This window comes from Polyodon spathula, chromosome 12 (genome assembly GCF_017654505.1).
Source record: "Polyodon spathula isolate WHYD16114869_AA chromosome 12, ASM1765450v1, whole genome shotgun sequence".
In the NCBI taxonomy this organism is placed as follows: domain Eukaryota; kingdom Metazoa; phylum Chordata; class Actinopteri; order Acipenseriformes; family Polyodontidae; genus Polyodon; species Polyodon spathula.
This window is the reverse complement of record NC_054545.1, coordinates 39849660-39875449: the sequence shown is the minus strand read 5'-3', so window position 1 is coordinate 39875449 and position 25790 is coordinate 39849660. Positions and strand designations below refer to the sequence as shown.

The following is a 25790-nucleotide window of genomic DNA, read 5'->3' as shown; positions in this document are numbered from 1 at the left end:
ACAAAAGCCACGTGTTACAAAGAGCATTATATACAAATAACATACAACCATATTAAACCCCACACAAGATAAGCCGCCCCCCCCCCCCTTCAATTTTTAGTACCCCTGTGCAGTTTCCCTGTGCACTTTCACACATTAGATTCTGTATCATTGGAACAGTCATCTTTCTGACCTCTTAACCTCCACTACAGAAATGATGCATGCCATAAACTACATAGATTAAGCTCAAATTCACTTTTTAAAAGACTTTATGGCAGAACCTCAGTAACTTCTCAGGGCCTGGTAACATTTTCTATCACTTGGAACACGTTGATTTTGCACAAACAGCTCAGGCACCACTCCAGAGCTGCTTGGACTACGAGATCAGTATCGTTTTGTGGAAAGGGACCCAACCACCTGTGATGTCTCAGCCTCAAGATTAAAGTCAACACCATTCAGCCTGTTTATTTAATTGGCTTATTCCCGATAGCATCAGGAAAAAAAATACAAAAAATGTACGGCAAACACAGAAAGTACACAAGCGATTAAATAGTAAATTTTGCCACTTGTGCGCTGCGAAGGACAAATAACATTCAGCAATTAAACTGGTTTGTGCACCAAATGATGTGCGTCATTGGATCATCATCTCAAAAAGGAAATCTTAGAGAAATGCAGGATGCAGCTTGTTGACTGGGAAGCAGGGCTCCTATTGATGGAGAGTGTCTTTCAATGTTTCTTAGTCATGGCCTTCCACAGCTGCATTGCAAAGTGCTAAACTGACTTGATCCTGTTTAATAATAATTAATAACCAAGGACAACACAAATGTGAATGGGAGTATTTTACAAGACAGGATCTGGATGTTTAGAACTATGAAAAAAATGAAGCTCATAAATATCTACAGCAAAAACTATAGGGTAAAACATTACCATCTATAAACATTTAGGTTTGCTCTGCCATTTCTGGTTACACTACATTGAAGGCATTCAGCTTTACTAACTTCTATTTCTGCTTTTGTGAAATTATTTTGGCCTGCATTATCATCATTCTGCTCTAAAGCTGTACGTGTTTAAATACAATTTCATAACAGCAGCCCGCTACTAAACTAAGCCATATTGTAGAAATACAAAATTAAATCTGAATCACAGATTTCATTTAAATTAGATAAATATAATGTAGTCCTAAGAGGGTGTAGGTAAATGATAAGCATGCAGGATTAGAAATAGTTCTTATTTTAACAGCAGCCTCATAACACTGCTGCACTCATTTAAAAATAATAGGAGGACTGTTAAGTGTAGTTTAAAAAAATAAAATGATAGATGATTCGGGGTGAATGGTCAATAAAAATAATTAAAATAGTGGTTAACAAAAATCATTGAATAAAATACCTGCAATGCCCCTGATCAATAGGACTTGTCTCCACCCAAAAAATATCTACTTTACCTAACAACCTCCAAAACGGAGAACTGTCTGCAGGCCAATTCTTTAACATACTAAATAAAAAAAGTTTTTTTTTTTTTAAAAATGTGTACAGTACAGCAGGCATCTTTCACATTCACACAAGATTTAAAGGAAGGTATAGGGTATGCCACAAGGAGTTATTCTGTGAATTAATCAATTGTAAGCTTGCTGGTTATAAATACATTACTGGTAAAAGATAAAGAAAAACTGAAATAATATAGTGGTCTACCTCTGACTTTAATAACAAAGTGCCTTTATACGCTTTTCCAACTGGGTATTTTAATAAATCGAGTCAAACCCAGACCCTCTGATATTGTTAAGACTATGTGGTACCAAGTAAACAATACATACATTGGAAATTCATTTTAGGCCGATGTTTAAAAAGGAACTTGTGCTTCACACACACACACACACACACACACAAACACACATTCCATTTTCTTGTAAGACTAACTCGATACACTGAAATAGCAGAACACTTACAAGCAAACCGTCTGCCTTTATTTGAACTACACACTAAACATGGCTTTAGTATTCCTGAAATTAAACAATTAAATTAAAATATAAAAATAAAAAAGTCCCTGTTGACTATACACTTTTTCTTTAGTCTAAACTCAAAAAAAATACAGGTCTGTGGTCCTCTGTCCTGTTTATTAATTCTCAGATTCACTGTCAGGGAATTTAACCTGTTTAGAATACATCAGTTGATTGTTAATTCGGCTTTCTGTGTCCAGTGACTCCTGCTGGCCATTCCGTGGTACTAGATTTAGTCAGTACCTAAATATCTGAGTAACCCTACCACCCCTCCCTCCCAAATTCTCCAATTGGAATCAAGTGGTAAAAGCATCTTCATGATTGACAGTCCAGAGCTGAATCCGCTAGTCTGAGGAGACGTACATTTTTTTTATTTTTTGTCATTCAGCATATTTGAGTGGTGTTTTTGGTTTTATTTATTTTTTTAAACCATCTAGTATGGAAGGGGTGTGGAGGGAGAAGGGTGTTTTTTTATGGGCTCAGGGAAGGTTTAAAATAATGGCTGGGGATTGGGAAAGGGGCAGTTTTCTAGTTAACCAGCGTGCCAAGGTTGCATCCATGCTGGACAGGCTTTTGGTTAAGGAGTCTGTTCCAGCTCACACACGGTGAATGGCGTCCCACCTCCTCTCTTTTTAAAACTCAAGTGCAGTTGAAGCAGTTTGAAGAGGGAGCTGGTTTTGGGATGGGGTCTCGGGGCTCAGTCCGAGTCGGAGTCCGAGGTCTCCTCGGAGCTGGAGGAGCTGCTGCTGCTCTCGGACTCGTTCTCCTTGTCGTCGGCCTCCTCGTCACCTTCCTCCTCCTCTTCATTCTACAAGGACAAATGCTTTAGACTCTCTGCATCGTCTTTATAACACTGTGGGCATGACTCTGCCCCAGCGATTACACTGCTCCCTCTTTATAACACTGATTGAGAATAATTTGAACATCAATTCACCACAGATGAAATGCCAATGGCAAATCCCACTGATACTCCTTTCCTTCCTCTTAGCATTTAAACATATAAAGCAAGCAACTGGCTTGTGTATATGCAGACTTCTGAAATCCACCTATTCAAAAGATCCAAGGATGGTGGTGCAGACCAACAAGGCTGCCCCCTTTCAACACCCCAGTTCACTGGATTAGAGTTCAGGGGTCCCCTACCTCCTCCCCCTCGCTCTCCTCATCGCTGGAGGAGTCTTCCTCTGAAGATTCAGCTTTCTCTTTTTCCTCTTCCTCCTCATCCTCCTCATCCTCCTCCTCCTCTGTGTCCTGACAAAGGAACAACATGCCATTATTTCACCAACATCGAACACATGATAATCAACACTCACCTGATAATCTCATCATATTAAATGAAGGGCAAACCGTTTGACACAGCAGAGGCAACTGCTGTCCAGGAGGCCCATGCCACTCCATGTTTAACAGTATAATTAAACAAAGTAGTTTGGGAGCAGGTCAGAAGGTTAATTGGTCTGCTGCTATTGTAGAAAAAAATACGTAAGACTTATACAGTACACGTCTGCTTCCGAGCAGCTGGTTGAGCTTAGACCTGTCAAGAGGTCTTATAGGGATCCCAGTCATACCAGATTCCTGGGCTTACATAGATCATAACCCTGGAAGCAGATACACTAAGAAATAAAAAACAATTAAAATACAATTGAACTTACAGATTTCCTGGCCACGACAGCCTTCACCTTGGCAATTGTTCCCCTTGGTTTTGAAGTGCTTTTGCGTTTCTGTAAAATCAAACAATGACATTCTAATGAACTTAGACTGGGAGGCTAGTGCATCTTCAATAGCATAGACACCAAAACAAAGTAACTGAAGTGTTTGACCCAAGGGTTAATTTAAACCCAGACAGCAGAAGGAGTTCCGTTTAGCCCAGCCCATGGGCTTCCGGGACAGTATCTTAAGGCTTGGCATGGGAGTAAGGCTTGGTAGTAGTTTGAGAATGAAAAGCTCTAAGTTAACATACTTGTCTGAAGTAAACTGAATTAGACATTTTAAAAGTCTACAAATTCTCAGCTGCACGTGCATCCTAATAAAGTGAACAGACTATCTCCTACAAACCTTGTTTCACTGATTTTTACTTACATTTGATGTGTACTCTTTGTATATCGCTCTATCTTGTGAGGACAGGCTCTGAAATAAAGATGGATAAATACAAGTTGAAAAACACACTCACATGTATATACTCGTTTGGAACTTCTGATGTTTCATTATAAAACTAGAGTTCTGGTTTAGTCAGCAACACTAATGTAAACTCAACAAGAACAGTCCAAGATTAGTGCAAATAACAAAACTAGGCATTAGGGGTCTACTTAAAATCGCAGAGAATATATATATTTTTGCAGACCTGTTTAAACATTAAATAACCCTAAGTAGATAGTATTTCAGAGCACTATAAAAGCCTAAAAATAGTGGTAGTTTGGTGATAAAACGAGTGATCAGGAGTATGGAGTAGGAGTATGCACTACTATGAAGAGATGCGTGATAAATACAGCGAACAAGGAGTGGGGCGGGGCTGGTGATACAATACTGAGTGTCATGTTGATATGCAGTGCATTTTAAACCTGTTTTACTGTGAATAAAATTACTTTTAAAACAGCGAGTGTAAAATAAACAGCTTGTGTGAAAATAAATTAGACCTGACGCGCCTGACAGGCGCTGAACAAAGGAACTGCAAAGGGTTAAAAGCATGATTAGGAATCTCTGCACTTTCACAAGGTACAACATTATGTGTATGAGCTGTGCTTTTATACACTTCCCTCCCATTCCACCTTTGTTTTATGGTACAATTAACATTCAAAATCTGTCATGACAGAAAGTTTTGCATCACTCCGTAGAATTAATACATTTTCTAAATAAAAGGTCAAATGAAACCTGCTGTATCAAGTTACATTAAGATATTGACTTGCATATCGCTGTAGTTTTCCCACATACTTCACGAAAAACTGACATTGAAAAAAGTTACATTTTGAAATCTAACCGGAAATACTGTACTACTATTATGGTTTCCGGTAGACACTTGCGGTATCATTTTGTAGTTTCTTTGATTACGAGATGTTAACTGAAATATGATCTAAAATGATGTTTATATAGGTTTTTGCTTATTCTGTCTCAATCCTAAAATTCTAGCTAATGTAAAACTTTTGCCCACAGCTGCAGACTGTGCATCATGTGCAGGGTTTGGTCTCTCTTGTGACAGCAGTGTCTCCTCCAGCTCTTACCTTCAGCCAGTGCTCCAGCTGCACTTTATACTGTTTCTGCTTCTCCTCTGCCATCTTCTTGTAGCGGTCCTTGTGAGCCTGCGTGAGCTTCTGCCAGCGCCCCCCAATCTCCACCATGCGCTCCTTCAGGGGAAGCTGGTTCAGCTCCCCGTTCGACAGCAGCTCCTGAGAGAACTTCTGATACCCGTTCCTGAGAATCAGATGAGACGCACTGTTTAGAGACCAGGCCAGCGCTATGGCTAGGGCTTCCTTCAGTGTACTGATGCAATCAGCTTAGTATCACTGGAGAAGGCCCTAGCAAAAACGGTATCTACTTGACTTACAGCAAGTGTGTAAATGTTTCAGAACACATTAATATTTGTCCTTTAATACCCTTTACATACCTACCTGCATGAAAACCTATGAGAATTAAAGATTTTCGGTCAGTAAATCAGTGATAGACACAACAGGCATTTGTGTGAAAAGTGTTAGACCACTTTGTGCTTTAATTAGACATCTTAAACAACTTCTAAAATTCTAATTCTGATTGAGTGTTTAAGTTATGGATGGTAACAGCTTCTGCCTACAAGTAACCTAGAGACAGGCCAGGCAGCACATCTAATACACTGCAGTCTGGGCTTACCTGGGTCAAGCAAAAAATCACAAATCTACTACACAACTTGGCACTGTGCACCTTTTAGGGCAGGGTATCGGTAGTGTCTTCATGATATGTACCGCGACACGAGGGTCACAATATGATACTTATCGCAATACAGTAAATTAAGCATGAAAACATACAAACCACACAATTGTCTCATTTGCTTGTGCAAGTGTTTGCAATAATACTGATAAAGAACTTGGTCAAATAAGCTTCATAGTCTTAAAAACAAAATTACAAAATCGGGGCTCCAAACAAAATTGGTCGTCAAATCCAGCTGCTGTGTACCGCTTCAGGAGCAAATTGGTTGCTATCATATTCAACTGCTTAAAATACAACAGCAGCTTGTTAAGACACTAAAGTGATACTAAAACAGTAACTTGTTAGTACTCACTTGCCATTCTGCTGAATGGTTAATCTGTGCAGCGGATGACTGCAATAAACTTGAAATATTGTTGTTTCCAGAATTGGTGATGGCACCTCTAATTGTGTACAGGTGTAACATAGGAAACAGCATGCTGCAGCTCCAATGCTCAGTGTTAGTGAATTCCTGATCTGACAGCATGTAACACAGACAGCTCTTATGATTACACGTTACCGTTTATTTTTCAGTAAAAATAAGTTTAAAATTGCAGTAAGCTGGTTCTGTTATTTACGATATTAAAAATACTACATTTTTACACTCAAACACATCTGGTCACCGTCACAACTGTTGCATGAAACTGAGGTTACTGTTTTCTGGTGTTAAAACAGCACCTATCTGCGCTTAACTATTTGTATTTGATTAAATTGTTATTATTAGCTTATTTGTTACCGTCCTTCAGTTTATTAAAACATGTGATATGTCTTTTCCCCCCTTACAGACTGACAGCATAGCAAATTCATAAATACTGACGTATGCTTTTAAAGGGAGAGACAGCGTTTGTGTTAGACGCCAATTCCCCAAAAAACTAATATTATCAATAAAATCATGCAGACACGAATTAATGCATGCTCATGTTTGTTAGATGATCAAATTTTGCTTGCATAAAAAAAAAAAAAAAAAAAAAAACATGTATCGCTACAGAGGTCTCTCCCATTAATCTCATTGTCAGGAAAAATATCATGGTTCACTGCGTGAAACGCCACACCCCTAGCATCTTTGCGATTTCTTTTCTCGTTTAAAGCCTTAGAAAGTAAACTGCAACCTTGCCCCACCACAAAGAGAGAAAGGGTGGTTAGTACTGTCTTCGGTTACTCAAAGTAATTCACTTGTAACTGATTTCGTAAACCATGCAATCGGGCAACTTCGTACAAATTTTAACACAGGGCCAGAACTCAATATATATTTTAGTGCTGTCATTTCTTGTTTAAATCAATATTAATTAACATATTTGCAATATGTGCCAGTTACTTATTTCTACCAGACCAAACTGACAACAGAATGGGAGACACTGGCTTTGGTATTTTATATTTCAAGCCTCCAAATCCAAACCTAGAATCCCTGACTATATTCCACCCCACCCACCCACCACCCTACAACTTGACTCATAAGTCACAATGTATTAGACCCATCAAAATTCTACTTCTAATAGTACAAAAAAGATTCCCAGTTTTGACAAAGCATTGCCAGAAAGGAACGGTTCATGCTGAGTGGTCAGGATTGCCAGAAAGGAGCAGTTCATGCTGAGTGGTCAGGATTGCCAGAAAGGAGCAGTGCATGCTGAATGGTCAGGAGGTACTCACATGGGCGGCTTCTTAGGCTCTCCTTCAAACTTCATCTTCTTGCTAGTGCCTGTCACTGTGGCAGGGGCGCGCATCTCACTCAGCTCCCTCTGAAAGACAACAGGCATGAATACATGAATACAAAGAAACACACAGGACAGGCAAGCACAGCAACAAGACTTGAGAAGATGATATTAATGCTTAATAAATTAACGATTTTGAACGACCGGCCCACCACTGCAGATATGTGCCCTGTTGCAAAAAGCTGCATTCTAAACAGAGGATTAAGATAAACCAGCCTGTGAAACCGATGTTGGGTTTATCCCTACAGTGACTGCAGGTTTCACAAGCCAATATATCGCACCTGTTTTTTAAACATCACAGGCTGTGTGCCAAAGGTCACAGTAAAGTTTGGAATGGCTCAAACTGCTGTGCAATAGGACAGTCGTTTCCAGCATATCCTGGGCTTGTCCGCTCTTTACCTCGTATCTCTTTTGATCCTCAGCTGCCTTCTTGATCCACATGATCTTCTCCTTCTTCTCCATGGTCTTCCAAGTGGCCTCCATGGCTTGCAGTGCTTTGGCACGGTCATTCTGGGATGGAATAGGAAACACATGGAATAAGAGGGGTTGTGGGCTAGGGGTGCTAGCAGTTTAAACTTTTAAAGGATAGCAAAGTGTTGGCATTGGTGTAGTGCATGCCAATTTATGTTATTCTATGTGTCTTCCCTTTCTTTTCCATATACAATTAAAATGTCTCATAAGATCTTAAACAAATTATTAATAAAAAGTGATGCAAGGCTTCCCATGATGGCTTTTCTGGGTGGTTACAAAAATTCCCAATGTGTTAAACTTTTTAAATATATTTAACAAAAAAAAGTTTAAAAGGTTCAGAATATTAAATGGAAACTAATAATCCTTGTGTGGTCTGCATGTAGAAACATAAGGCTGGAGTCGGGGCTCACACCACATCACGGAGAGGACTGGTACTGCACCTCAGGAGAAGAATTAGGGGGTAAACAGATCCCCTACAGGAAAAAGCTTACAAGCAACAGATACACTTCAAAATATATCCCCATGCAACACAATGAAAAGGGCCGTTTCTCCCTCCCTCCCATTTATATATAAAACAATTTTGTGCTGCTACTCACCCGGTACCTGGCCAGGTAATCCCCGATGACGCTCTGCTGCCAGATGTCCTCTGCTGTTTTGGGAGACTCCGGCAGGTGCCCACGCTCCTCCAGCTCTTTCTTCTCTGAATCCGCTTTCACCGCAGCCTCCAAACGCTTGTACTTCTCCTGAGGAGAGGCGAGGAACGGCAGCCTTTTAGCAGAGGCCCTGGCACAGCTAGCCCTGACGAACACTGTAGCTCATCGCTTAATAAAAGCTCACTGCGGTACACAAAGAACAATCACAAACTACAACTTCCAGAGCCCAATACACAGAGCTCCTTAACAAAGCTCATTCAACTATTGGCCATTTTGTTAATAGGCAAAATGCGTTCTAACCATTATGATACCTAACATCTAGAGATATGGACAGATTAAAGCATATGGTGAGAAGAGCAGAAAATGGAGAAATGGACAAAAAATGTTTTACTCTATGCGAGTACAAAAATATCCAAACAATCTGGACTGTATTTATATATATCTATCTATCTCTCTCTCTCTCTCTCTCTCTCTCTCTCTCTCTCTCTCTCTCTATATATATATATATATATATATATATATATATATATATATATATATATATATATATATATATATAGATATATATAGATAGATAGATAGATAGATAGATAGATAGATATACTGCTAGGTGTGACGGGGAACTCCCCGTCTATATGAATATGTTTGGAACTGGCAGGGAGGGGGTTAAATTTCTCCCTGCCAGGAAAACATTTGAGAATGTGGCTGGCGCTCTAATTGAATAATTAGTAATTATTGATTAATTGGGCTCCAGCCACAGGGGATAAAAGCCAGAGGAGAGGGCCTGGCTGGTGGTGTTCTTTTGTTTGGGGAGTTTGCTTTTGTGTTGGAGAGTTTTGTGTTTGGAAAAAAGGAGTGTCTTGTTTTAAAAGACCTGGAACCTGACAGTTTACTTTGTAAGTTAATTTTGATTATTTCTGTTTGAATCTCTTTCTGTTCTATTTATTTGATTATTTTCGTTTAATAAAGAACTTTATTTTTGCCTTTACTCTGTCTCTAAGCCTCAACCCTCTGTCATCCTGTCACACTGGGATACAGCAAAGCTACAGTAAAGAAACCAAATTTCCAAGAACTAAAAGAACCCAAATGTCCAGCTCTTCCTCGCAGTCCCCAAGCTGCCATGCATACCTTCTTCTTGTCAGATAGGTCGTTCCACCTGCGGGCCAGCAGCCGTGTCAGCTGGCTTTCTGCCAGCTCGGGATGCTCCTCCTGCAGCTTGTGACGCTTCTCCTCAGAGAAGATGAACATGGCGGAGATCGGTCGCTTGGGTTTGTCTGAGCCCACCTGGAACAGCAAATGGACAGCGGTGAGAGGCTCTGCCGTACGGCCCCCATCCCTGAACCCAATCCTCCAATACAGACGCACAGCCTGCATGCACTTTACTTCAGTCACTACAGACGATACAGATTCACCCCAATCTGCGAGACCAAGAACACGAGAGGATTATCCATAATTTGTCAAACTGCACAACACTTACTAACAGAAGTGAACTAAGAATGATTTCATCATAACATCACACTAGTCCTACACCCACTACTGACCTGACCAGTGTTGGGATGATTATCAAAAATACTGCAATAAAAATGTTAAACGATACTTCATTTTCATAATAACGTATTTATCAGCCGTACTGCCAGTACTGAGTATTGTAGTAAGAAATTAAGAGAAAACATTCCACACAAAAAAACAAAACCTAGTCCAGTAGTCTATTGCCACAGAGCAGAGTCCTGCGCAGGTTCACATACCCACAACTAGGGGTGTTGTGATATAACGATAAAGATTTTGTGATAAAAATTCTGAATTATTGTATCGTCAATATTTTTCAATATCGCTGTAGTTATTTATTTATAGTTATGTCAATTTGTAACGCTAAATTATTAATACAAATAAGTTTAAATTGCAGCGATGGAATTTTTAATGTGATCTGGCAGTACCATACTGTATACTTCGTCCTGCATATTCTTTTACAAGTAGCTGTTTTATTTATGAATGAGATGTAATCAAACAAATATGAAAACATCTGGAAATACTGAACACATGTGGAAATATTGCAACACCCTTTCGATCATGTCTTTCATCGGAACATATAAACATGTTAATGTTTTTACACAAAAACCTGAAACGAGTGCCATTTAAGTTTGTTCACCTCACGCCAATGAAAATATTTCGTTTTTATGTTTATAGTCAGTTGTTTTTTTACCCTTATATTGGACTATGTTGGGGTGGTGGTGGTTCAGCACGAAGGCCAAAAAAAATAAATGAATTGGATCTTTTTTTCAGATGGTAAAATTGCAACACTACTGACCACACTTACCACAGCGTGAGCAAGTCTTGCCCAAATCTTTAGGGTTACTTTTAGGTATGGTTCATGCAGCTCTAATGGAACAATAGTTTATTTAACAGGCTGACAAACATACTCAGCTGAGGGTAGTTCTGAAAGCCAGGGCTGGGTGCAGCACTAGGGTGCATTTTTAGCCCTGTTAAGTGGATCTTGTGACACTAACAGGCCTGTCTTCAAGCCCCTGTATATGCTGTGTGTTCACCTTGAAGGTGGAGTTTTTCTTGGAGGGAGCGTTACCAGCTCCTTTCCTGTTGAAGCCCTGCATCTTCTCCTCTCCCAACACACGCTGCTGCTCCTCCTCGGAGAGACTCTGACAACACAAAAACAGACGGGAAGTGAGTGAGTGAGTGCGAGACACAGAGAGAGACCCTTCCCAGCCACACACACATTTAAACTGAAGGGGCTGACTTCACAGTATAAGACAAAGTGCAAGAGTAGAGGTTGCTCTGGTATCACGTTTATTGTGTTGAAGTCATCAGATATTTAATCAGAATATACAACATTTTCCAAAACTATATTCGTCACGGCACATTCAGATGGTCGGAAAGACTGGTATAACTGCTCAAATATATTTAACGTAGCAATTTTAATGTAAAATAATATCTGTGTATCTAAGCAGAAAGAAAAAGCACAACAAGGATAAAAACTTAGGAGAGGACAGTACTACACGACACAAGCAAATTGCTTAAATACAAGCTCTGGACTATCTGAGTCTGAGCAATCATTGTGTAGCACTGATTTTAAAAACCAATCATTTAACTCTGCATATTCCTAGGATTCAAATAAATAAATAAATTAGATACATTTAAAAAACCACTTACACATAAGAACCGGTTCATCTCAATTTCATATGCTTTCTTTCTCTGAAAATAACGAAATTAAAAAATGTTAAATCAGTTTTCATGATAAAACAAATTGCACTTTACAATTAAATATAGGGGCCAATTCACCAAAACCTAACCACAAAATACTGCATTAAATCTGACAGATCTCTTCAGTAATGTTTGGTACCTACAACATACAAAGTAACCCTAACCCTATAATAAACGAAGAATGGTTCCTTTTCAATAAGCAGAATTCAAATGGAAAGCTTTTTGCATACTTCCATTTTGATAGACTGCGTTTTTCAATCAATCAATCATCATGGTTCTTTACTTGCAATGCAATAATGTGTAGCTAGGCTATATCCAAAGCAAACCACTGGAAAGCATGAGAGCTGGATGGAGAAGATACAGTAGTGTGCAAATGTAGAACACCACCTCAAGATATGTTACTTACTGATCATCATGTAAGGTTTTGGCTCTTGACTGTCAAATGATGTTCATTCTCTCTTTTGACATTTTAATCGTATCACCCAACAACGTTAACTGTACTGGACTCTATTTAGCAATTAAGTCAGCCTTTATATACGTGCCTGCATGAAAATCTCTGGGTGTGAGAATTTCAATTTTTTGTCAGTAATCCGCAATATAGAAACAGTAGGCACGTGTGTGAAAATGTTAGACCACTTCTTGCTTTAATTAGGCATTTTAAACTTCTAAAAAGTCATGTATTTTACCATTTCTAGCTACGTGTTCCTTTTCTCTTATTTTAGATTAATGGCACGTGTGGCCAATTAAAGTCATTAATTACATTAGACAATCACTAATCAAAACAGATTATTTTAATATATTTTTACTACTGTATATATTTTTTCCTAACTTCAATTAACAAGACACCCTACACATGATGTATTAACTTATTATAACTCACAAAAACAAGACTGTACTCTACTACTCAAGCTGAATGAATCACAAAGACTCCCACATGAACAGGTCACTCCAGGTCCAGTTAGTGTATTCTGTCAACCCACACCCCTCTCCCACACCTGCTCGCAGCGCTTCTGAAAGCTGTCCTTCTCATTCTGGGTCAGCAGCTTCCACTGTCGGCTGCACATCACCATGCGCTCTGTGCTGGGGACGTCCTTCATGTTGGACATGAGCTCGGCACAGTACAGGGAGTAGCCGTTCCTGAGGAGAGGACAGAGGGGGCATGCCATGTTACAAGACTCGCTCAATCAATCAAATCAGGAATGCATCCCACTATTAGATAAATAGGATCAGTTGAGATTCTGATAGAAGTGCCCCACAGACCCGAGAGACAGTACACTTTGATTAGATTAAGAAATGATCAGTAATTTGTGGTACAGAATATCTTTAGCAGATTCCATCACTAGTGGACACACAGTTCTTTAGATACACAAATAATTACACGGCGTAACATACATACAGTAGGTATTTAGTAGGTAGGTAACTGTGCTTCTAAGACTTGTTTTCGACTCTCGAACAGTCCCAGTACTCACGGAGGGGGCTTGGTGGGTCTGCCATCGAACTTGTCCTTCAGCTGCCGCTCAGCTTTAGTCAGGGTGGACTTGGTGATCCCCTCCTGGGTCATGTTGAGTTCAGGGTGCTGCTGGATGTACCCTCGCATCATCTCCTGCTCAAACACAAACACGCTTTATACAGAAACAATGGGGGAATTCATAAAGCCATTTACTCCAGGCCTTTAAGTGGAGAAAAGCACACATTGAAAAAGGATTGAAATAAACCACCCAATAATTTAACTCCACGCCTCTGAAGTATTAAAGTTCTTCAGTTATAGTTTTGAGATATGAAAAGCTGCTTTTCTCTTTTAATAAAATCACAGTTTAGTGTACATAGCTTTGTGAAATACTGCGGGGTGTAATTCCCTGTCAACAACACTAAACCACAAATTAATCCAATTTCTATATTAAATCACATGGTGAAAGAACAAGGGAGTTTTAATGGGCTTTCTATCCAGGATATGACTCCATAAAAAAAAAGGGTTTTACCCTTAACTAGAAGTGTAATGACTCACTGTGCATGATATGCCGTATTGTAATAGAGGTATGTCTCGTGATACAAGACCAAAAGTGTAACATAGCTCATTGTAGTTCACCAAGTGGTTCTTGAAATCAAGAACAATGTTTTCTAGTTGGTATGAAAACACACTCTCCCCATCTCATTAACTTTTTACCTTGTCCATCATTAAATGACCATTTGACCTTGTTATGCACCATACAAGTGACCCACCACATGTACCGCAATACACATCGTATCAGGACATTAGTGTCTCATCACACCCCTAGCAAGAACCCTTACATGGGGATCCCTAGGTCATTACGATTGCTGCACACGCACCCCATACTGCTTCTGTTGCTCCAGAGACTTTGTGATCCACTTCAGCCTCTTCTTGTCAGGCAGCTGGGACCACTGCTTGCCCAGGCCTTCTTTGATATCCTTGGTTGTGGCCTGAAAAGCAAGAGGACACCCAATCCAAGTCAGACAATATTTATGAAAACGAGACAACCAAACAAGTCCAGTGGACAAAGATTTCAACAAGTGCCTTCATCAGCGGTCATTTTCCAAAACAGGAATAGGGGTAAATAATCAAAGTTTAATAATTAAAAATGTAAATCTCATTTGCATTCTTACAAGTATTGTTTGAGATTTTTTGTTTTTTTACGTACTAGGACCCCAAACGAGCTTTACACTGTACAGGAGATCAGGTGGGATCCCTATACCAACAAACAAAAATGTCCACAATTTATTAAAAAAAACTCTGAATCAGTAAACACTAGCTGGCTGTAAAGCATGCTTTTTAGACAGCTAAGTTCTTCTATATAAAGAACAAAAAAAAAAGTCAGCCCTTGGGGAAACTGGAGTTTCTGTCTCGAAGATGTTGAGTCATGTTGCTGTCCCTAGTGGCAGGGGGTGGAACTACACTTACATCAGGGTGTGTTTTTAAGTGGATCTTCCTCTCGTGACAGTACCAGAGCTGCTGGGGTGTTTTGGGTTTCTCCGGGACATCCGAGCGTTTAAAGTTCTCGATCAGGTCAGGGTGCTCCTGCCTAAACACAGGAAGAGTCATACCAAAAATGTAATTGTGGGCATTTACATTTATAAATGCAACTCAAGCTGCTCGTTTCAGATATCCTGCCTGCAATCCAGATTTTATCCTTGCACCGATGTGTTTCCACATTAAGATCAAATTAATATTAACAGAAAGAACCAATTTTATCATGGCCATTTAAGAGACCAGTAGCTTCATTTAAATCGCTTTTTCACATCTATTATTTTATGCCGTTTGCAGTGAACGGTTCTAGGTTGTTCCACTACTGAGTAATATCACAATTCTCTAAAATCAGCCTTTCCCTTGCTTTGAGCTCTTTTGAGCTTGCTTGGAGAATTCTAAGTGCCAGGACTGAACAGCCTTCCTTATTTCATTCAAATCATGTAACAATGTGGCTTTTTAACTCTGCTTGCTCCGAACAGTTCAAATGCAAGTCAAGGCAAAATCAGCCTAATTTGATAACTTAATATTGGAGCAACATAACCCATAACCATTGAAAATAGCTGTAAACAATAACATAGTACCAACTTACTACTGATGAGGAGCCTAAAGCCCTGGTAATGTTTTCTGCAATTCCTGTAAATAAACAATTGCAACAGGCATCCAGCTCACCTAAATCTTGCCATATTGCGTTCAAACTCTTCCTTCTCCCTCTGAAAGTCCTGCATGTACTTCATCTGCAGCAAGACAAGGACAGGAAAGATCAGGCACCAGAAGACAGACAGACATAACAGAATAGAAATAGCAGAATTATAAAACTTCATGATGGTTTCAAGAGCTGTAACTGTTTTTAGAGTAACGTACAAACAGAATGTTGTTTTCAACACAAGACTGCAGAGTAAAAGATCAAACTGCTCCTTCCTGGTACCCATATCCTACTCCAATGGTATAGCTGCAATTAGACCACATGAGGTTGTGGGAAGCAGCAGTTAAACTATATAAACCTGTAGCGTATTTAAAGAAAATGTGCAAATCTCCTCTTAAACAACTAGTACTACTACTACTACTACTACTACTAATAATAATAATAATAATAGACAGAAAAAATATCTATAATAAAGGGGACCAGTGATAATGTTGCTGAAGTCATGGTTAGCTCTTAAAGTATACCAAAATAAATATTATAGAAATAGTTACAAACAGCAACCTAATTCACTCCTGCATTTTATTTTGCACTTCAAGACCATTTAGAGCAAATACATTCTTCCAAGAGGCTTTATTTATTTATATTTGTATTACTGAACATGTCTTAAAGCCACATAACAGAAGTTCAGACAGACAGTTCTGATGCACACTGTGGACTAATTCACTGATAAGACCCCTCCCTCCCTGTCAGTCTTTCAATTTGGAAGCTGTCTGAAGTTCTCTCTGATGCACACTGTGGACTAATTCACTGATAAGACCCCTCCCTCCCTGTCAGTCTTTCAATTTGGAAGCTGTCTGAAGTTCTCTCTCTAAGTATCCAGCACTCCAGTAAGACCGTTTTACTTTCGGTGCTTGGAACTGAAGGACTCTGCTGACCTATCCCAGAGTGGGGGAACCCTAGCCTCAGTGCCCCTGCTGTCTACCCACCTTTTTCTTGTCTGGTAGCTCCTTGTACTTTACGGACAGGATCTTGGTGAGGTCCAGGTTGCTCATCTCTGGGTGCAGTTTGGCATACTTGGCTCTTTTCTCCATGAAGAAGCGGAAGTAGGGAGTCAGGGGCTTCTTCGGGAAATCAGGGTGTTTCTGGAATACATCACATATTATTATTACTACAAGATCGTCTGTGAACTGAAAAACAGATATAATGACCTACATCCAGAGTATGTCGGAGGGTATATACTGTATGGACGTTAGTGGGGTGCAGTAGTTATTGCAAGAAGGGAGTGAACGTGTTGTCCACAGCATTCCTTTTGAGTGAAATAACCAGAGCACACCATGAACATTCATTGAGTATCCAATTGCAGTATAGTGTATGGAAAAGAAATCTTAAAACAGCTGAATTCAGAGAATTGGTGCAATTTGCCTAGTCCTTTTGTTGCAATATTTTTTAAAATTTTTTTTTACACCGGACTTCAACACTTGCTATACAAGATATAATATTCACGTTTCAAAGCTTATACTGTGCAGGTGCATTGAGGACAAAACTTACCATGACCTGGATACAGTGATGTTTTAAGTTAAGAAAAGGTATTTCATGTAAAGATGGACTATACTAATAGTGAAGGGGTATGAAAACCACAGCCCGAGAGCTCTATTAGACAGCTGTACCCACCTTGAGCTTCTTGCCCTTGTAGGGGTTCTTCACATGATCCTGAGCGTCCAAGATGACTTCGGACAGTGTGCGGAACTTCCGCACCTGAGACAGGAAGGAAGGGAAGAGCCAGGTCAGTAAGCTGCTACAGGAGGGGCAAACAGCAGAGTGCACAGCGACACAGCAGAGTGCACGTCTATTTTGGCCTTGTCCTTTGTTGCCAATTAAGTGCCCTGTGTACAGGCTCTACACACAGTGATGATGATGATGATGATGAGGTCAGATTGTTTATATAGATATATATAAAAAAATAAAATAAAAATAATAAAATCACACACACGTAGTGCTTGTGAATCCCATAACCACTGCAGTAAACTGACCTCTTGAGAAATCTCGAGCCACTTCTCTTTGCACATGTCTGCTGTGTACTGGTTGAACGCCACCTTGCCCCAGTCCAGATGCGACTCTGCAGTTTTGAATTTGGTCAGGTCATTCTGGGGAAGGTTGATTCTCATGCTCTCCAGCAAGCCCAGCAAGTCCTCTTTGGGCCAGTTTTCTGAAGCTAGGGAAAAAGGAGCAAAATCAGCTGGATAAACCGACTCCTTCAGTGGAACAAGAAACATAATCAAAGCTTCGTGAAGCACAGCTTTCAGGCTCCTAAGACAAAACGTGGAGCCTTGTGTGCAGACTGTGTCTGTCTGTCTGTCTGTCACACTCTGCACGGTAAGCACGGCAACTGCATTGCATTCTCTCGAACAGTCTCTAATAGACCTTTTGTATTGCATTTGGGTTAATCCACAAATTTATAAAAAAAACGTTACATATACTAATGTAATCTTGAGGACCCTCCAAGTCTGTATGCGAGTGTATATAGTCAAGTTCAATTTACATTATACTTGGGTTCAATTGACAGTGTGAAAGTAAAACCAAGTAACTAATTCCTAAATTTAGGTCTGTGCCAATTAACCTAGAACTGGTCAAGTTAGCTACATTGTATTTCACCTTCTGACTGCAAGTACCTTAATTCTGGATTAAAACACAGGTAGCCGGAAGAATGTAATGAGCTTAAAATGTATGTTAAAAGGTGGAGAAACGATTCAATGCGTACTGATTAATCAAGATGCTTAATATGTCCTATTGCATTGTGATTGAGGGTATGTATCAATAATCAGCATAACTGACCAAAATCACTACATCGCTACTGTATTTCACCAATGGTCATTAAAAACAATGTTACTCAAATATTTGAATATGCAAACAGATATGCCTGAAATGCATTTGGTTGCAAAAATGACAATGTTCATAATCGTTTATACAACAGAATTCATAACTACATCAAAAAAATACCATGCAAAGGAAACCAATTCATAAACAGCATGTAAATTAAATAAAACAACATGGCAGGACAGGGTTCCTGTCACATTAATAGATTATGTGTCAATTTGACAGGGATGGGGTTAAAATTATGTCAATAAAACCACTTTTTTTTTTTTTTATTTAAATATTTTTGATCACCCTTTAAATTAATTACGCTCCATCCACAGGTTTATGTTTTAGTTATTTATTCAAGTGATTGCTCCAGCCACATCCCCATGTGTTTGTGCAGGGAGGACTTTAACTCCCTCCCTGCCACCCAATATTCCCCACACACGTGCACCAGCAGGGCTTTCACACTGCCACATAAGGCCTAACTTAATTAAATTATTAAGCACTTGTATTTCTCTTATCAAGTAATTAAAGTGAATATACATGGTCCAGTTTTGTATGTTATCCCTGTCTGCTAAGGATCTTTCTGGAGCCCATTTACTTAAACAAAAATTAAACTCTTTGCTGTTTAGTTATTTTAGAAATTATTTTGTAAACATAATGCCTCAGGCCAACATGACCCAAGACATTTATCCATGGGTTTTACATACATTAAGAAAATGCTTTCAACTGTTCACCGTTTGCATTATTATTAGTAGTAGTATTAGTGGTATTTTCTGAAATTGATTGTACGTGTCTGAAGAGATGTTTCTAAAATGGGCTTATAAAAATGTGTACTAGGCTTAGGTTAGCAGAGACTCGTTTTCTCTGCACATAACAGCCTTTCTGATAATATACCAGAGTTATAGTTATCCTTAATTCTGCACTATCCTCCAACTTATTTTTGTGTTATAAAATTGACACAACTTTAGGATCTAATTAAATCCTGTACACCCAGTTTCTAACTTTCTACTATTTTGAATATAAACATACATACTGCATTACACAATAATGAAGATTCAATTAATCACACAGCTTGTTTCATATACAGTAAACTAACTGCAGCCATGGCCAGCAATTAGTCCTTAAAAACACAAGTAGAAGCAGATGACATTTCAGATCAGAAGACACTTATCCCATTATTAATGACTGGTACTGAAAACAATACATAGCGTGAAGATGAATGTAAAAGCAGAGAATCTCATCTTGTAATTACAAGTTTTTAAATCGATACCTCCCCATTTTAAGTGATATCTGACAGTCTAAAATGTAAAAATCACCATAAACTGCTGACAGCCCCACACTGACTAAAGTATAGTTTAACAATATTTATTACACTCAATAAATTAGTGAATTACCTTTCATATACAGGGTGTCAATAGTTATGTGTGCAACACTACATACGTGTGTGTGTGCGTGTGTGTGTGTATATATATAAGCAATAGGGCACAACAGGGGGCGACAGGATATACTCTATTATCCACACACCCCAGGTGAGTTATAAGTCACAAAGCTGATTTTTGTGTTTTTCTGTACCGTTTACAAACAGCTAAAGCCTATTTTAAGTGACAAAGTTAAAGTGCAGACTGTCAGCTTTAATTTGAGGGGATTTTCATCCATATCGGATGAACCGTTTAGTAATTACAGCACGTTTTGTACACGGTCCCCCCATTTTAGGATACCAAAAGTATCTGGACAGATTAACATTATGTACAATAAAGTTGTCATGTTTAGTACTTGGTCGCATATCCCTTGCTATCAATGATTGCCTGAAGTCTGCGATCCACAGACATCACCAGACGCTGGCTATCTTTCCTGGTGATGCTCTGCCAGGCCTGTACTGCAGACATCTTCAGTACCTGCTTGTTTCGGGGGCTTCTTGCCTTCAGTCTTGTCTTCAGCATGTGAAATGCATGCTCAATTGGATTCCGATCAGGTGATTGCCAGTCAAGAATTTTGCACTTTTTGGCCCTGAAAAACTCCTTGGTTGCTATGGCAGTGTGTTTAGGGTTATTGTCCTGCTGCATGATGAAGCACTGTCCAATGAGTTTGGAGGCATTTGGTTGTATCTGAGCAGACAAGATGTTTCTGTACACTTCAGAATTCATCCTGCTGCTGCAGTCAGCAGTCACATCATCAATGAAGACAAGTGAGCCAGTTCCAGCCATACATGCCCAAGCCATAACACTACCTCCACTACGTTTCACAGATGAGGTGGTATATTTTGGATCATGGGCAGTTCCTTTTTTTCTCCACACTTTCATATTATCACATTTAGAGGATGACACAATGACAAATTATTTGCTTTATTTATGAATTCAATTAAGATTGAGTCATTTGGTTTGGTATGGAACGATTCACAAACCACCATTTGCAACATTCTAAGAACGTAAATCTGCCCTGGACAGATTGCATGAATAAGTCTGTAGGGTTGCGACTTGTTCCTGCAGCGCTAGGAGAGGAACAACTAGTGGATCACTGCACAAACACCTGCCTCCTGACCATGTAAATAATCTACTTAATTGAGGGTAGTTCTGAAACCCAGGACTAGTTCATGCAAGTTTCTAATTTGTTCATAGCAATTAGTTTTCATCACTTGTCATCTTAATGTACATTGTTTTTACACACTGTTTTAAATCAAGTAAACATCCAGATATTTCCTTTGTGTTCTTTTTGTCCTAAACCCAACCTTTGCTTCATCCCTTACCTTTTTCCTTGACAGCAATGACTTCATCAGACAACTCCATAGTTCCGTTCATACTCGGGTGTAGCGCACCTGGCTAGGTCTCAGTTTACTGCTCCTCTGTTCTGCAGAATGGTCTAAAACACAGCAATGCATCAAGATTTCTGGATGTAATCAGTTTAGAAATACTAGAAAACAAACCTAAATAAAACTAAATGTCATTCCTGATCTTGAAGACACTGTCATTTAACTTATTAGAATAAAACATAATCCACTGGTCAGTTTTACTACATTCTTACATTTCCTCAGCAATGTCTGGAGATGGTTTTGCTGACTGACCAGTTTGTTTATATTCTCGGGTGTAATTCTAGAAGCAGAGAGAAAGTCTCCAATTCGGAGGAGGTGTGACTAATTAAGCTCATAATTACTTCTGAAATAGCCTTAACTGGTATGTAATAAGAGTCTTCTGTTAAAAGAAAAATACTGAATAATTAGCTTGATGTAAAAACAGTGCTGTCTGATATTTTAAGCTAAAATTGTAAACTGAAAAATACTGTTTTGCAGTCTTCCATTGTTTAGGTATTCGTACACCAGAGCTTCTCAAACTAGGTACTGGGAGCCCCCTCCCTGTGTCTGCTGCTTTTCATTCCAACCTAGCTCTAAATTACTTAGACCCTTAACTGAACTGATAATTTACTTAATTAGACCTTTTAACTTGTTTTCAGCTCTTGAACAGTTGCATATTTCAAGTTAGCCACAACATTTGATAAGTAACTTGAAGTGCAACTGTTTAAGAGCTGAAAGTATTAGTTCAATTAAGGGTAGTTAAGTACTTGAGAGTTCGGTTGGAATGAAAACCAGCAGACACAGGGGGTCCCCAGGACAGAGTTTGAGAACTCCTGTAGTAGTCTTGCTTCATCAGAAAGCAGGCCTTGTTGGCAGCCCTAGTTGTTTACATTACTTTGTTTGTAACATACAAAAAAAAAAAATTAACTACACATTTTACTATGCATTGCTAGTTTGTATTTTTTTTATTTACCAAATTAAAAACAGTATATATTTTTTCAGTTACTATATCTATAAACTCTTAATACATATTTACTGCAGTGTCGATATTCAAAAATGTCAAACAGATATTACTACTAAACTTTTTTTTTCTATAAGAAATGGTTTATACGAAAATATCACCTTTGCCCAAAAACTCGAGGCCCCATCAATATGTTTTAAATGCGCTGCACTACACCGCCCCTCCAAGCGTTTGCATTGCATTGGAAGACACGTTTATTTATAGACTAGTGACGGCTTCAGACCTCAATGTTAACGCAGCAGTCGATCAGCACTGCGAAACGCAACTACCTTCCTAAATGCTTTGTATAATCTGTCTCTCTCCGAACAAGTACAGGCAACTAACGCCTTCCGATGCTGCGGGCTCAACAAACATGGACACTGTGTGCAAGAGGAGGGGAAAAAAGCAACGCTGACAGGCTGCCGCGGTGAACACCAGGTGATCACGGAAGATCTCGTCTCAGCCCCTGCTGTTGAGGGGAAATGAAGCCTGGCTGACTGCAAACCGCTCGACTCGCCTGAGCTATCACCCTTAGCATGCGGAACCAGCTGCTGCCTACTCCCCCATCTTCACGTCTGTGCGACATTTTCCAAATGAAATGCGCTAATATGATTAACATACAAGCTATGCATCTGGATATATCCTGTGTAAAAGGGAGTTACAGTTTTTAAAGCCAACTGACAAAACACTTTCCAATTTGGTTACGGAAAATAAAAATAACCGTGAAAGGTTTTTTTTTTTTTTGTTTTGTTTTTTCTACACCCAGGAGTTTCAGAATCTCAATCCTGAAATGGCGGCTGTTGCAGCAACAGCAGGGCTGCTCAACCAGTTAGGTTCTGTGAACGACCGAGAATTCGTCGTCTTAAACAAAATTAAATCAGACCGTTTTAGACATTTTTAAGTGCTTTATCCCCCTATTTAGTCTAGTGTTAATACGGGCAACAAAAAAGACAAACCATATATATGTTGTAGAGTTTGTGACTGGCTTTAAAATACAGTACCTTCTGGGTTTTTTAAACCCCATAATAACCGCATTTTCCCCTCAATCGGGGGAAGTGTAAGAAAGGAATAGTTAACTAAATATGTTGATTTGCAAATATACAGCCTCCAACAAGGATTTAAAAAAAAAATGATAATTTTCCCATAAGCGAGCTCCATTAAACCGATATTACCTAAATTCACCCTGACTACTGAAGCATCACCATCAGCGGTTTAAAAGGGTAAGAATCGACACTGTGTATCCAAGGTACTTTGCTTTCATCTCGGGTGTGTTTATGCAACTCCCCTGGATATCTGTTAACAATGTAGCCACTTTCTATCTATAAAAAAAATGGACACCGTTTCTTTGTGGTTCATTTAATGTTGCTTTAGCTTTAACAAGGTGAAGAATCTAAAAAAGAAAAGACAGCTGCAATTCTGAAAAAACTGAAACTGAGATGGCTAACCAAAACCAGACAAGCGGCGTGGTGACCTCTAAAGAATCCCAAAGAGGCGATACGACCAAAACAACGCTTGAAAAAAAGGTTTTAAACAACAAAGTGCATTTTACTCTCTCAAAAGGCGCTAACACGTAATTCTAGTTTTTAAATTAAAGTTACACGTTATTACCTTTTAAATTCGTCCAGACAATATGGTTGGTAAGTAGGAGAGTAAATCCGGGAAGAGGCGGCTCTCAGGCGGGTATGGCGACTTCAGAGAATCGTCTTCGAATACAGTCTGTGGAAAAGAAGGGGGGAAAAAAAAAGACACGGTTCATGCAATAACTCGTGTCTGTCGTTTCGCTGTTGAAACGGGGTAACGTGATTTAAAAGGCGCTTATGGTGTCTGGATTTGGGGTTGCTAGTGAAGGATTTATTCAGCAGGTAAAAATGTATCTCCGATCCGAAATTGTGATCAGAGAGCTGGCATGGCGACCAGCGTGAGCCTCCGCTGAAGCCGCCATGGTCGTAACCTCGCTAGAGAAGCTGCATAAAAAAATAAACGTTTGTGATAAAACTGCGTTACACCAACCTGGGTTAAATTCGATATACGATTCGGAGACAGTAACAAGAAAAGCAGCCTGTACACGGCAAACCAAATATTAGGTTTCACAGAACATTAACGAAGCGATTCCACACGGTGAGAATTTAACTAAGATCGCAGATGGCAAACCGGGGAGTCTGCACGGTTATCCCGAGAATCACCGCGTGGAGGTACAACCCTAAAAGAATGCGATTAAAATACAAAGAGGAAAAAAAAAACATAAAACAAATAAATAAAAATGATAATAATGAAAACATCAACCAAATACCCACCACTAATGCACGCGATGTATGCAGAAACGAGTCTCGCCTGCAGGAAGCAAACACGAGACTAGACTGTGCAAAGCCAGATCAATCCGTGAAAGAGAACCAGAGCATCGGCATGGCGACCTCACAATGCGCTTCCCCTGCAGGACTGGGCTTCCCGAAACACTCGCACCCATTTTTCAAAACAGGAAAACCTCGACAAAACACCCAACGAGACCATCATAACCGTTTTTTTGTTTTGTTTATTTGTCCGGATTTATAAAATAAATGGGGTGCTTTTTTTAAAGAAACGCTTTAGTCTCTTACCTGCTTTTTTGTTGTTGTTGCACGCTTGTTGTGGAGGGCTGGGTTGAATGTTAGCCAGATCTGCAGCGCTGGCCCTGGGCATGAACACTTCAGTCCCCGCAGAGATGGAAACATCCCCCCGCCTCCATCTCACTCGCTCTTCTCTTTATTCCAGATAACACCGGATCACTCTCCAGCACCATTACCCAAACCATACATCTTCCAAAGCACATCGCAGCCGCGTAGTTTCTTCACGACACTCATGATTTTGGCCTTACAGATTTTAAAATTATGATTTATTATTTATATGAAATGATATGCAAATGCAGTTTATTATTATTATTATTATTAGTAGTAGTAGTAGTAGTGTTTTACATTTAACATTACCCAACTGTCAAACTGGAAATAGAAAATGTTTATTTCCTTTAAAGTTGCAGTATTATAAAGTTACAAAAGTAACTTTAACACCGTAAGGTTATACTTGGAATAAGCTGATAAGATCATTTGCAAAGTTTTTTTTTTTTTTTTTTTTTTTAATGAGTTTGCTTTTTTTCATGTCAGTAAGTTTGAAACTATCAAGTTGGGACCCTTGGGATCCCCCCCCCCCCCCCACATATTTACTGAAACATATAACAACTGGACAGTGCGAAAACTCAGTTTTCACAGCGAAACTCCCAAACTGCGGTTTTTACAATTGATGAGTTTCAATTGTAGATTTTTTTACTCCTAGTCTTCAGCTACGTTTCATTTTAATTTCTTCCAGCTCCACCTTTGTTGTTTGTGGGCGTCGCCCGAACCAACCAATCCTGTGGTGGGATCTCACCAACAAATTAATAACATTCCAATAAGCCTGGAGGCATTACATTTTATATAAGAGAGAGAGAGAGAGAGAGAGAGAGAGAGAGAGAGAGAGAGAGAGACAGACAGACAGACAGACAGACAGACAGACAGACACAGACACAGACACAGACACAGACACAGACACAGACACGAAAGGAGACGGGC

The 25790-nt window shown here is 39.4% G+C and overlaps 1 protein-coding gene across 4 annotated transcripts; it reads right to left on the bottom strand.

The window, feature by feature from the left end:
• Nucleotides 1–1917: 1917 nt before the first annotated feature.
• Nucleotides 1918–25131, bottom strand: ubtf (upstream binding transcription factor). 4 transcript variants are annotated; one of them, XM_041265589.1, is made up of 22 exons: nt 24807–25131; nt 22335–23928; nt 21171–21283; nt 17599–17780; nt 17240–17323; nt 16555–16710; nt 15595–15659; nt 14860–14980; nt 14271–14381; nt 13412–13545; nt 12938–13079; nt 11892–11933; nt 11273–11380; nt 9858–10013; nt 8673–8819; nt 8005–8115; nt 7544–7632; nt 5182–5371; nt 4046–4093; nt 3619–3687; nt 3113–3220; nt 1918–2780 (listed from the first exon to the last, which is right to left on the bottom strand). In XM_041265589.1, the coding sequence occupies exons 3-22, from the start codon at nt 21220–21222 to the stop codon at nt 2670–2672; spliced, it is 2226 nt and encodes a 741-aa protein (XP_041121523.1). In that variant the 5' UTR covers nt 21223–21283; nt 22335–23928; nt 24807–25131; the 3' UTR covers nt 1918–2669. The 4 variants fall into 4 exon arrangements, with proteins under 4 accessions (XP_041121523.1, XP_041121520.1, XP_041121521.1 ...); XM_041265586.1 differs by having other exon boundaries at nt 23821–23928; XM_041265587.1 differs by lacking the exon at nt 24807–25131 and adding an exon at nt 24507–24774 and having other exon boundaries at nt 23821–23928.
• Between the last annotated feature and the right edge of the window lie 659 nt (nt 25132–25790).